A 14451-nucleotide genomic window follows, 5' to 3' on the forward strand; every position below is an offset into this window, starting at 1 on the left:
TCAGCCAGCCGCTCTTCATTCATCCCACAACAGTGCTGCTAACAAAAAGAACTTTAAAATTACCCAAATTAAACTTCAATAATAAGAACTTTTTCATTGTACATTTGTACATCAAAATGATTTTTTAAAAAATCTGTTGACTCTGTTTTAAAGGTTCCACTTTAAAGATTCTAACTCAGCAAGTACCGTTCAAATTGAGTCCTCCAAATGTTACAGTTAAACCTCCTAGCTCCCTTGCCTGCCCTCTCACTGACCTCGCTTCCTCCCACTTGTGGCCAGAAAGCTCAACATAGTAAATACAGAGTTGGGAGATCTAGGGATGTGGGGAAAAGTTTCATATGAAAAACAGTTATTATTCATTTGGCCATTTGCACTATTAGATATTTTTCTTTTGAAATATAATCTCCTGCCTTCAAGAAGAGAGAATATATTTTATCATACACTGGCGAAATTTAGATGACTGCCAAAAGACAGCACCCCTTAGAGCCAAATTGTTTTTAATTGGTGTGAACTTGATGAAGACCTAAGGATAGTGGGTTGGGAGATAAGCCAGTAAGGCTCTTTGACATTTGATAAGACTCTCACTTGGGGGACATAAAGTAGATGTTTATTGTTTTTGCTGTTAACCCTAAATGTCCAGATAGTCAAAAATGCTCCCGCACGCACACACACACACACACACACAGGCACGTTTCTTTTCATCCAGATGCCGGTTTAAAATAAACAAGTTTCAGCCTTTACAATGAGTTCATGGGGCTTTGGGAGCATGCCCTTTCTGCTTTGTGTGCTCTTGGTGTATCTTCCTGGTCCTGGAAAGAGACCAAATGCAAAGTGATTCACCTTACAGGTAAGGAAAGCTGAAGGTTTAGTTGGTTCATCATTTATATTCTAGATTTCATCGGAGACTCACCTTGGAAGATAAAAAATAAACAAATCAGTTTAGCTACTTGTCATTCTTATAAACTTATATATGTAGAAAAAGGTGGAAATGAAAACCTAAAAGACGTCTGGAGATTATTTGTGAATCTCAGTGTGTTTAGGAAAAGCAGGCGTTTAGTACAGCAGGAGTTGGAAAACTATAGCCCACAGGCCATATTCAGACCCTTCCACCACCCTTCCCATCCCCACCCCCATCCCACTCCAGTTTTTGTAAATAAAGTTTTATTGGAACACAGCCCACTCAATTGTTGACATATTGTCTATGGCTGCTTTTCCACTACATTGGCAGAGTTGAGTAGTTGCAACAACAAAGACCCACAAACATGGCTCACAAAATCTAAAATGCTCCTATCATAGGGCCTATGTTCACCTGGAAATACTGCCTTGCCTTTGGTCACAGCCTAGGGGTCTTGAAGGGACTCCTACCATGCATGCCTCAGTGAGACTCAGCTCAAAGGGACTCCTTCCGTGCCTCAGTTAGAACCTTCTTGAAGGAACTCCTTCCATGACTCAGTCAGAACCTTCTTGAAGGGACTCCTTCCATGCCTCAGACACCGTGAGCTGTTCAGGGGGCAGTCTGGCTCTCCTGGCCAGATCCCCCTGCTCCACACCCAGCCCAGGCTCAGGCCCAGGAAACATCTTTGTTATGTTCCTTCCAGTCTGAAAACTTGGATTGGTTTCCTGTTAGAATTTTAATTTCTCTAAACTAGATATGAACCATTTGCACTTGCTAGGATTGAATGCTATAACCTTCTTATCAGTTCTTTCCTTGTCTGCCAAAGTCAAGGTTCGGGAGCCAGGTTTGCATGCCTCCTCAGCACGACTCCCTGGGAGAAAGCAGTAGGATGGTGGAAAAATAAAAATTTTTATTCCAAAATTCTTTCTCCAGATTATTATATTAACTTTTTGAAAAGGTTAGTGGTTCCCTCTGGGCTTTTTTTCCCCCCAAATCCCCTTTCAAGGTCATTGCAGTTAGGGCCATTGTTGATTAGTGAGAGGAAAAAGCCTTTTTGTTGGAATTTGAAAATTGTCCCAAATTCTGGAGAAAGTCAAAGAAAAATGATGTTCTCACTAGTGTGGCTGCTCTCGAGGGGTGGGAGGTGGAGGCCGCAGAACAAACTTGTATGAATGCAGAACTTCTCATTTACTGTGACACGCCTGTGCATTTAAATTTGCAGCACGGCTTTTCTCTACGATATAAAAAGAATTGTAGTCCAGACTAATTCAAAGAATGTGTAAGGAACAAGACTTTGCTCCATTCTTGGAAAGTTACAAAAAAAAAATCCCTCCTTCTACATATAAATAAATCTTGGGAAGCACATTGAGCAGAAAAGCAAAGAAACTTACAGAATATGTGATCCAGACTTTAAAAAAAAAATACTTCCTTAAATATCTCCAAGGGCTTCTTTTGCTATAGTTTTTAGTATCAGTATTAGTCTGCTGTAAGAATAGCCAGCATCTTGCAGGAGGCACAAGTGCTGGATTTAGAGTGAGAGAGGAAACCGTTTCCCTGCTCTGAAGAGCTAGCACTGTGGGTGCGAAGCAGGGAGAAAGCAGGTGGTCTGTGGCTGGAATGTCTCACAGCTGGGACTTCATGTGACGCTCATGAAGAAACCAATCCAGAAACAGTGGCAAACGAGCTCATGAACTAAACTGAAGCGCCCATCGCAGGATAGGGTGGCGGAGCCCTGAGCACATCCTGGGACAGCACTGGGCAGTGGTGGCAGGTGGGATGCAGCCCCTCACAATGCCCATGGTCTCCTGCCGGGGGCTTCTCATCCTCTCCTCTTGTTTGCTTGCCAACTGCAGGTTCATCCCAGAGGCCTGGTCAGCCTGCACGGTGACCTGTGGTATGGGGACCCAGGTGCGAATAGTCAGGTGCCAGGTGCTCCTGTCTTTCTCTCAGTCTGTGGCTGACCTGCCTGTTGACGAATGTGAAGGGCCCAAGCCAGCATCCCAGCGTGCCTGTTATGCAGGACCATGCAACGGGGAAGTTCCTGAATTTAACCCAGAAGAGACAGGTGGCTTCTTTGGTGACCTGCAGGATTTTGACGAGCTGTATGACTGGGAGTATGAGGGCTTCACCAAGTGCTCTGAATCGTGTGGAGGAGGTAAGAAGGGGGCTCTGGCTCAGATCCCTGCTACCTTCTTGTCCTTTTTCTGTATCCTCTCTCCATGCATGCAACTGTGTCACGTGACTGCCTCTAGTCCAAGAATGATAAGCAGGGGGAGAAGGGGAGGAAACGGTTCTAAATTAAAGCATACTGAATAAAACACAGATGTATTTCCCTTTGGGCTTGAGTGTCAGCTGTGAGTGGCCAACACAACTAATGCTTTTACTTTCAGTTGTCATTCTGATGTTTTGCAATATATCCTAGTGTGTCTGACTGAGAAACACAGTTGACACCGACCTGGCAATGCTCTCAGCCTTCAGTCTTATTCATCTATGCCCTTGCCTCAGTGCAAGTGGTATGAGCCAAGACTTAAGATGGTAAAACAGTCTGCTATTCCCAACAATAGATTATAGTCCCTCTGATTTACTCAAGTGATTTCCCAAGGTAATATCTACTCACAAAGGGAAGGGGTGTATAAAAGACAGTTAACATCGTGGTTACCTGGAACTGGAAAGAAGTTTAAAGATTAAAGTCTGATCCCACTGCCATTTTACAGATGAGAAAACTAAGATGCAAAGACACTGAGTGACTTGTTCGAGGTCACACAGCTAGTGAGTGACAGCTGGGCGTAGGCCTGCTATTTGTTTATTTCTCTGTCTAGAGTCTTTCCATCATACCACACCTCTTTAAGCACTTAGAGAATTCCTGAAGCTTTCTCATTATAAGTATTACTTAACTAAAGTTAAATATTTCCCTGTGTATTGACCTGGTTGTCTTAGGTATATTCCATGGTGACAACAGATTCAGTGATTACTTTAGGTCCTATGAATGGGATTGTAGCGGGAGAAGAAGGCATTTAATGAAATTGACAATTCTTCAAGATTACGATCTTTCTTGCCACTATAGAAAATGCATTAGATTCATATTGCCACTGTCTCCTACGTCTGCTCCCAAGAGAGATTTTGATAGGTGAGGAAATGCTGGATGATTGCCCACCAGATCCTCTCACTGGCTATCAGTAACCCCTTTTGGCACATTAAGGTTCTGCATTCCCAGCAAAGTTTCTCACTTAACTCAAATAAAAAATATATGTATTAAAATTATTTCCCAAAACCATTTCCTACACCATGAAATTTTGGAAACTCTTTTAAAAAGACATCTTTTGTCATTATTGAGAACGTAAAAATAAGTGTACCCAAATCGTTCGCAGGTAGTTGAAAAGGAATGAATAGTGGAACAAGTGCTAGCAAAAATCAATTTTCTCCATCGGGTCTTTTAGTAAACATTTAATAGTTTTGACCTTGAGGTTCTTGTTTGTTTCTAAGTCTCCCAGTTTCAAACTCCAGAATTCTTAAGTGTTTTAATGGAGAGCCCTGTTATTTTAAAACCTAAATTTTTCCATCAGATTCTGGAAGAGTTTCCTGGAACTCAGCTAATCTATGTTCTTATGGTGTTCTCCACTCACATTGTGGACATCTTTTCTTCTATGCTCAAGGAAGGAGGCCTTAAATAAGCTTTGGTGATCTCTGAGCCCGCAAAGGAGCTGAGAGGTCAGGAGGAAAGTCGACAGCCGGTAGCTCCAGTTGCTTCTTCCCAATATAATAAATGACTCAAGAGTTCAGATGTGTGTTTATCCCAAATTTCCATGATCACCTGAACTGAACGATCATTATCTCTAGTCTAAAATAAATGTGTTTTGAAAAAAATTATTTATGATCTCTCAGTTATGGTTCTCAGTTACAAGTCACGCCTGGGACTTTATGAGCAGATGGGGAAAATAGATGCAGTAATGGAAGATATAAATAACCAGATACCTTTATCTTTAAGATTCTAACCATTCTGCTGATCAACCAGAGGTATAAAATTCGAAGTCTAGTGAGTATATGGAATGTTTTTAATTTAAAATGTTTTCAAAAGATATTGATTTGGAAATAAGATTTGGATGTTTGATATACAATTGATCTCTGCCTGTAGGAACTGAGCACCTTTGCATAACATAAATTGTACCTCTTTTATATCCAAGGCAGGGTAAAGTTACTGAAATATCTTAGGTCTTTAACTGTCAACAACTGTGCACTTACCTACAGTTATGTCACTGTGCCAAGGTAATATATTTATGCCTAAAATGTTAGACTTGAAAATTCCAAAGTGGTGAAAACATGCTTGGGTTAGATGGTCCATATGATACCCATACACACTAAAAAATTACTTCGCTATATGGGACATGTATATTTTGATGTCAGTGTTTGGCAGTAACATTTTAGTGTATTATCAACTTTGATCTTCCACCAAACTATAACCCACAAGGTTATAGATATTTTTAATCATTCTTACTAAAGTCAACCAAAAACATGCAGGATTAACAGAGAGATTTTAAATCAGTTTGGGGTTATAAGGCAAGTCAGGCTAATTTTATTGTTTTTGCAGTCTCAAGAGACGAAACTGGATAGACACAGAAGGAACCTTTCACCTCACAGAGGTAGCAACCAGAAGGAATTAGTTAGTAATTTAGGCTGTAGTTGGTGGCTGTGTTTCCCCAAACTGTCATCAAATATCATGTAACAATTATGCTATTCTGGGAAAAATAAACACTGAAAATCCCATTTTCTGGAAGATTGAAAGTGAGCCTAACCTGTTCAGATCTGCGTCCTGTGCCCCACTCTCATCTCCTTGTTATATTTTAATTTTGTGTATGTAAACTAATAGGTTTCAAATCTATTTCAAATATCAAATCTGTTGAGCCTGCACAGCTTTATTATATTGAACTCCTAGATGGTGAAATCAACATTAAAATCTGAGGGAAAACTTGACATTTGCTCCAGAATGAAAAGGGAAGTCTTGTACCTGTTGCTCCCTTTTGCTTATGACTTCTCTCTCCTTTTGCTTCTGTCAAGAAAGGAAAACTCAAAATCGTAAAGTACTCTACTTAAATGTGTATTCTCTGTTGGCTTAAAATGTCCTTCTAAGTGCATATATTAGCCTGTTTGGAAAGAGCACAGACTGGATTTGCTAGCTTCTCACATCCTGGCCTGACTCCTCTGGACCAAATCTACTGTGAACTCGCAGGTGAAGTCCTCACATTTCCTCCCTCTTCCAACTTCCCACTCCCCATTCCAGGGCTGCTCCCTTGCTCCCTGTCCCTTCCTCCAGGCATCCCATTCCCGCCTCCCCTTAGCCTAAATTGCATGCTGTGCTCAAAATGCCCTGCCCTTTAGGCATTTCGTTCATCATGCCACAAAAATTTATTGTGTGTTGACCACAGGGCTGGTCCCAGATACTCCTTAATTATGACAGAGCTCTGTCCTTAGTTTCCCCCGCCACCCAAGGCCCCACCCGAGAAGGCTGAGGCAGCTGGCCCCTATGGCAATAGACATTTAACACACAGTGTTGTGGAGGCCCAGTGAATTGTTTTATAATACTTTAGAGTAGAATTTACTAACTCTAGAATGCTGCTTAATCTCAGCACTTAACCACCCAAAGGTGATTTTTATCTTGAGCTATGGTTGTTGGTTTGGGGTAATGTGAATTTGTGTGCCATATATCCAAGAGAGGAGATTACTGATGTCATTTTAGGAAACTGAGCCCTTGCTACACCCATTCTTTGCAGACTTAGAAAGACCTCAATTCTATAAACAAGGAGTTCACAACGTGGGAATAGGTCACATCACTCATATACCCCACACACACCTGAAGCAAGCACTTTCGAGTAAGGCCAGTGACAAGCTCTGTGGTTACTTCCTGCCTCAGATCGTCAACTCAGTTTCATAAGTGGTCAGTAGCTGAATGAAGTCAAAATATATTTTATTTTAGAGCAACCTGTAGAATCTCTTGAATATTACCAGGTAGGTAAATGCATTGAAAACTTAATTTCTAATGTAACCATAACTCTAGATTCTGTATGGAATAGTTATCTTCATCCAGCACCTTGTCATCATTACCTTAATAATGCCAGGCTATACCAGTGGGAAGTATCAGTGATGATATCAACAATTTCTTGTGAAATGTTTTGCTAAATCATCATATCATGAATTTCAAATGGCTCATCCCAGCTGCAACCAAGAGAACACCCTGTAGTCAGCATTACAGAACATGATGGAGTAATTTAACTACCTAGAATAAATCTCAAATGCTCCACCCGGAACTGGCCGTGATATATTTAAATTAAATTTCAAAGCTCATGAGAAGCTTAGAAAAAAGACAATTTACATTCATAGCCAGAGGGTAAATATTGTGACTGTCTTTTTAAAAATGTTTGATTTATCAGACTTGCTAGGAAGAAAGAAAGGTGATTCAGGTTCTGGCTTCAAAATGTCACTTTTCAAATGATGGTCTTGTTGAGTGACCTAAGTCAGTGTAACGTCACCTTAGGAGGCATTAGAGGAGAGGGGATATCTTCTTGGAGAAACATAGGGTAGACAGGAGGAGGGAAGCAACAGCGCTAACGAGTGATGGGCCAGTTGTACTATAGTAGGAACTAATTGACAAAGAAATGCTGAAAATAAAAACAAGAAAATGTACGTGTATTTATACATATGGACTAATTATATGGACCATCACATCCTCTGCTATAACTATATACAAATATTTAACCACATGTAGATATCTTTAGATGTACATATCTTTATATACATAGCTATTTATGACTGAAAGCATGTTATCGAGAATGTCCTGTTTTGCCTCTTCCTTAAACTGAACTCTGCTCATATGATTCCAGACAAATGTCTAGGTTATTCTGAGGATCTCCAGCAGATATAACAGCCGTTTTTTTTTTTCAATGTTACAATGTATTTTTAAATGTTAATGTTGTCAGTCATTAACGCTCCAGTGGTAAGGCACAGCTTCACCATTCATCAACAGCACGACCTTAGCGAATCTTTTCACCCTGCTAAGCCTCAGTTTTCTTATCTGTAAAATGAGGATAAAAATAGTGCTTACCCCGTGGAGTGGTTGAGACGATTGAATAATGCATGTCAAGCTCTTAGCCTTGGTACCTGGCTGATAGTGTGCAACCTGTCGATTTTGACTGCGGTTATTATGACTTTGGGCACCAGAACGAAATGTCTTGTCCTTACCTTACCCAGTTAAATGTCCCCTTGTCCAGGAAAGTCTCTGTGAGAGATCCTGCACACCATCTTGGAAGACCTGCCAAGTAACCGTGTGCCAGTTATTGATCAAACCCCTGTTGTACCAGCTCTGAGTCAGGGGCGTGTGGGTGTCAGTGGAACATTGTTTTCCATGGATATAGGGAAGATTGTCTTCCATGGATGTATTCATTATACATCTTTTTCTCTCTCTCTTTGTTCCAACTTCCAAAGCTGCCCTGGGTCACTAAAGAAATAAACCAGACCCCAAAAGAAACCAAAAAAGTTGAAGTTCTGGATGCAAGGCCCCAGGAAAACAGCAATTTACAGAATGTTGGATATTAATACGTTGCTCTTGGCCTCCTTTCCAACTACAGCAATCTCCTATTGATTAAAACATAACTTGCGAAGGTCGTGGGGCCATTTTTTTTTTTTTTTGGTCACCCTGCCCTCCTTCTGCATTAAATTATCACATTTCAGCATTGGCAGCTATATAGCTTGGTGGCATTTTTTAAAGCATTTCAACAGTATTAGTGGCAGCCTTTCCTCTTTAGGGGAATTGCCCTCCTCAAGGGGCATACTTCCAGAGGCACCAGCATCTGAGTACTTCCTCCCAGATGGAGTGATGCTTGGCGAGATGGGCTGTCCCGGGCTTTAAACTGCCATCTCTGACATGCAGCCAGAGTCCTACCATCCCAGAGCCCTCCCACCAGCTGCCTTGTCTACACTTCATCACCCCACACGCGTCCACTCTGGCCTGACAGTGTGATTTGTACACAGGTGTCCAGGAGGCTGTGGTAAGCTGCCTGAACAAACAGACTCGGGAGCCTGCTGATGAGAACCTGTGCGTGGCCAGCCGCAGGCCCCCGCAGCTCCTCAAATCCTGCAGTTTGGATCCCTGCCCTGCAAGGTAAGGGGGCGTGTTGCCTGCCCAGCTACCCAGAAGTGTGTTTAGAACTGCATGCATCTGTCTATGAGCAAGACTGGGACACTTATTGTTATCCAGTGTTTTGAAAACCTGTTAGCATCAGTTCAAACTTTTAGTCAAATCCACTTAAATTTAATTGAAACCAGGGCTTTGGAATCCCAGCCCGACGGTCATGCTCAGGGTCCAGAAGGCTCCGTGCACGAGCCCTGTGTCATGGCCGATATGTGCACGTGCCTCATTGCAGCTTTTTCCTGAAGGGAACGTGAACTGACCACAGACTTCGTGGTCTTGCCACCTTTTAGCCCATATCCCGAGCCCTCAAGCCATAGTAATGGATTGACTCACAGATTGCAGGGTATAAGGAACTGAAGCATCTGGGTGATTTAATTGATCTGCTGTGAAATCTGTATGCACAGAGCATGCAGATTCATTACAGCCTGCTCCAGGGTGCATGTGTGTCATTCCACATGCATAAAATCAATTAGAGCATTTCATTGCTCACTCCTGTCTGGTCTCACTATTACCCAAATTTGACTCTTAGTTAATCAATCCAACCACTGCTTCAGTCTGCACAATTTTATGGTGTCTTGAGACTTGCCTTCAGATACATCTTTGGAACAAACCTCTGCAGAAGCTAAACCATCTCATCTATGATTCTGGTTTCAAAGGGAGATGTGTAAAGAACCAAAGCCAGACTTTCAAGTCTGCTGATGGGATGAAGAGCATTACTGGATAAGGTCATATCCTGGATGCCAAGGGGAATGCTGTTTCTGAATGACATTTCTTCTGTTTCTGCAAAGTATCGTGTAAGAAACAATGTGTTGCCTTCAGGAATTAATAATAGTTTGCTGGTCAAGCTGATGCTGCTTGTCTATTTCTCAGGCAACTAGATGCCGTTCTTTGGGACTTCGAGGGTACTGATTACAAGCCTCCTCAGATCAGATCAGGGCACAGTCTTACACCAACACTTCTCCTGCTAGTCACCAGAGTCGTTCCATGTATTTATCTGAATGGTGGGCCTGGCTTCCCTCTTCAAATGCAGAAGTGAGGAAGGCCAGTAGTGCTGTATTCTCCAAGCCACCCAGAAAATCAGTTAGCCACTGCTAGGAGCAGCCCCCACCTGTGAGAACAGCAGCCAGTAAAACAGAGTCAGGGGCTGGACCCAGAAAAGCCAGATCCAGTGCATGGAATCCTTAGAAACTTCTTTTCTTTTCCTGTCTGACCTGGTCCCACATCTCTGTGCTACCTTCACAGTTCTCCCGTTGGGTGAATCTAAGACCTAACTGCATGGGCAAGGTCCAAAGCCCTTCTATTTGACTGCACTCTCCCCATGTAGAAAGAAGCAGAGTGGTTTCAGTATGGACAGCCTGCAAGGGCTTTGGCTGTGAGGTCCAGAGGCCTGGTTTCTCCTCATAAGTCTGTCACTCACTAACTATGTGGCATTGGGCAAGGTGTCTGCCCTTTCTCTTTCCAAATCTGCCAAGTGAATTGGCTATACAAGAGGATCCGAGGTCACCATGTCCTTCTCAACAATCCTGTGACTCGTCCCTATTCTGTAGGCAGAAGCTTTAGCCTGCTGCTGCTGCTGCTTTGTGCTGATACTTGATGTCATTTCTGTTCTGCTGGTTAACTATCACTTAAAACAAGCATATAAGTGTCTTTCTAACCACATTCCAGTGTTGCAATGACGTCTAAATGCTGTGATGATCTGAGGCAATGCCGAGGAGTCAGTGCTGGGACTAGCTGAAAATCATCTGGGATTTGCGGCCACTAAGCCCATCCCTTCCTGGGGCAGCAGAAGAAATAGGACACAAGATGTTATTTCCCATCCTCAAAGTACTGACTGTGGTTAAATTAGATAAGCTTAATGTCCTCTACAACCTTTTTATTGACTCCTGGACAAGAACTCTTGTTAAGCTTAACTTTATTGCATTTACTCCACATAAACTCAGTATTTTGACTTTCCACCAGCCAGTTGTCAGACTGATAGGCAAGACCTCTCTTACTGGCACAGCCAGGGGTTTCTTGGGCCAACCACACACAGCTGAGCATTTGTAGACTGATGCTAATTGAAAAACAAAGTGAGCCAAAGTACAGTGGCCTGATGTGACTCGCTCTCTTCATCTCCCATTAAAGAGCTAAAGCAGATTTTCATCTTAAAAGTGAGAAATCTATGGAGGTGCACCTCCTGTGAAATATTTCAGTATGACATCAGAGGAAAACAAAGCTCCCTTTCTGAAGGTTGGTGTAGATGTATATGAAGAGAACATGTGTTTGGTAGGGGCATAATAGTGTGTGGTTCCCAAGCACCTTCTGTTCAGTTGGGAGGAATTTAAATCTTTAATTTACAACTTTTATTATGCATGGATTAGTGTTCCCTGCACATTTAAGGGTGTCCTCTGATGGGCTCCAAGATTCTATACACTGTCGTTTGGGATCTTGGACTGTGCTGATGGTCAGGTCTTCAAAAAACCATAGCATTTTCCATAGGATATGCAGAAATGATGTTCCAAGTCTTGGTCACTGGGCTTATGTCTCTGAGATGCTGCCATTTGTTAAGATAAGTAGCTTTCCCAGGCAGTTGTTAATCTGGTAGAATACCAGTTAGAAAGCCACTTTCCCTCTTGTGTGTGGTCTGAGTTATCAGATCACATGGAAAATACCAAAGGCCCTAGAGGGCATGTCCTAACTGGGCAGTCTTCTAAGATTAAACTTACCTTCCCCCGACTTACTCGGTGTGAATGGCAGAGCTGGTATCAGAAGCACATGTCCAACTTTCATCAGGTTTAAGCAGAATATTCTCATACCAAGCTGTTCACAGCAGGAAGGGTCTATTCTCAAGCCGGAGGTATTCTGATTGTTCTAACTTGTGTGTGTGTGTGTGCATGGACACAGACTGCTTTCATTTTTTTAGGGCACTTAAAAAAATAGTTATTTATTTAAGAGGACTATATTTTAAAGACCTTGCTGTCAGTTTTATGTCTTAATCCTCCTCCCTATGCAACTAGCGCCTAACATAAATGTCTGACACATGGCAGGTCCTTATTATTGTTTATTGAATAAATGAGTACAAAGGACTAGGGCCAAATTTATAAGTAGTAATGTTTAGACCCTGTTATTAGTGATAGCTGGGAAGACCCCAGTGCTATCTCTGCTCTCCATCCCCCTTCTCCCTTCTCCCCCACCCACCAGATAATGCTGAAAATGCCATTATTAGAGTGCCTTTCTTAGGTTTAAGGCTTTAAATACGAATTTAAGTATAAATAGCCTTTGGAAAAGTATGTCAGCAGCCATGTACAGCAAAGCATACCCAAAATAAGAGGCAAGCTTTAATAGAGGGGAGAATGGACACAATGAAGGTTGAGTAAATCCTTAGCATTACCCAGGGAGGAGTTTCATTGGTGGGAGAGATGGAAGGTAGTATGTTGAAGACAGGTGTTAATGCCTTAACAATCTTGCCTAAAACTGGCCAGAAGAAATTAGGATCATTTTGCCTGTGAGCTGACCATGTGAATTTTGCATCAAGGTGACAGCAAAGAAGTTATCATTACAAGAAAGAAAAATAATTTTAGGCACCTTTACCACCACTTGAGTAATTAGTATCTGGAAGCCCCACCCCCCATCCGCCTTCACTAGTGGGTTGGACTAGCTTAAGGCAGAAGTATCCAAAAAGAAGCTAAGACCAGTCATTAGGAAAGAAGTCAGCCTCCTGTTCCCAAGAAGAAAGCTTCCTGAGTATTATAATTGTATAACTGATACATGAATATTCTCGTTCTTTAAAAGTCAACCATAGCAGAAGTATCAGGAAAGAAAGTCATACGTTCCCCTTTCACCACTAGGCTCTGTGGTTCCACTCCTCCTTCTCCTCAGAAATAACCACTGTTAATGGTTTGGTGCATACATCTCCATAGCTTTTCTATGAATTTATATACATATACGAACACATACAAATACATACGGTTTTATTCCCTTTGTAAACGGGATCATATTGTATATATTGTTTGGCAACTTGATTTTACACTTAATAGTATGCAATAAAGATATTGCCCATCCCTGAAACCACCAAAATAAAACCCAACAGATAGATTTAGACATACGGTCGAGTTCTTCTCTGTCATGTTTAGCTATGTGACCTTCGAGAGGTCATATATCTTTGTGGATCCTCAGATTCTTCATCTCTAAAATAGGATCATAGTAGGTACTCAGAAAAATTAATTCTCTTCTTCTTCTCTTTCATTTCTTGGTGAGAAATACTTTTAGTTTGAAATTAAACATAATTTTTGTATTCATGGTTTAACGCAAATTTGATTAGATTTTCTCTCTTATTCAGCTAAGTCTTGATAAGTCTTATCGACCATCTCCCTGGTTTGTACTAGTAATGACATGAGCAGCCCAAGGAAAGCCAGAAAGCACTACCTTAAAAGAAAAAAAGGGCTATGACTGTTATTAATTATAAGCATTTGATAGCTTGGCCAGTGTGTGTTGAAAAGATTTGGTAAACGTACGTGGAGGAGGGGAAAGAAGTAAGCAATGAAAGCCAGATGGCTGAAAATGAAGGAAATTCCAAGGCAATTTCTACAGCTTTGTTCTAACATACTTTTTAAACTAAACTTTTATTTCTGTGCAACAGAGAACAGCTGAGTGGTGCAGAATAGATAAACAGCGAAGGAGGAAAAAGAGCCCATAATTCCAGGAACAGTACTCGGTGTCTGCCCCCAGCCCCAACCCCAATCTCTTCTCAGACCTAGAGTGGTTCCTAGAACCAGGAAGAACTATAAACGAAGGTTGAGAATCCCTCTTTCAGACTAGAGAGTTAAGAAAAACGTCTTAAAGGTCATAGGGTCTCATCTTTAAAAGCAAACTTCAGAATGCCTATTTTATTGTACGCTAACAAAATCCATGCGGACTAACAGCAAATGATTTCCAATTTCTAATTTTCTTTTATATTAGCCTAAAATGGCTAGAGCAGAAGCTGTTGCCTTTTACACAATCATGTTTTAATTTATTTGATGGAGTTTTCAAAGCTTTGCAGTCACCTTCCCCTTTGACAACTTGTTTTAAGGGTTACTGTTTCAACATGTTCTCTAAATATTGGTTTATCTTCTGCTGTGTTCCCAAAGTTTCCATATGCTGCCTTCTGGCTCTGTCCGTACTAACTTTTAAGTGCTTAAAGCAAAAGCACACCAAAGCTCACTGGCGTCCACAGAAATTGAGTCCAGATTCAGGGGCCATGTTCAGGCGCCTTTGGAGAGCTAATGCTGTTACTACCGTCATCCTCCTTGGAAATCCAGATGCATAATTATACTGTCTCTCTCTCTCTCTTTTCTTCCATTGATGGACAAGTTACAACAGAGGAACCTGCCAAGACCTGTTTCTTAACTACTGGACC

The 14451-nt window shown here is 41.6% G+C and overlaps 1 protein-coding gene across 6 annotated transcripts in view; it reads left to right on the forward strand.

Moving 5' to 3' along the window:
- The window catches only part of ADAMTSL1 (ADAMTS like 1), an 858582-nt gene that overhangs the window by 679674 nt on the left and 164457 nt on the right, over positions 1-14451 (forward strand). For all 6 annotated transcript variants that reach the window (XM_070589758.1, XM_070589759.1, XM_070589760.1 and 3 more), the window contains 2 exons: positions 2749-3050; positions 8915-9044. In XM_070589758.1, the coding sequence (XP_070445859.1) occupies positions 2749-3050; positions 8915-9044 (432 nt within the window). The remainder of the gene's footprint in view (positions 1-2748; positions 3051-8914; positions 9045-14451) is intronic.

Source organism: Equus przewalskii, chromosome 22 (genome assembly GCF_037783145.1).
Source record: "Equus przewalskii isolate Varuska chromosome 22, EquPr2, whole genome shotgun sequence".
Lineage (NCBI taxonomy): Eukaryota > Metazoa > Chordata > Mammalia > Perissodactyla > Equidae > Equus > Equus przewalskii.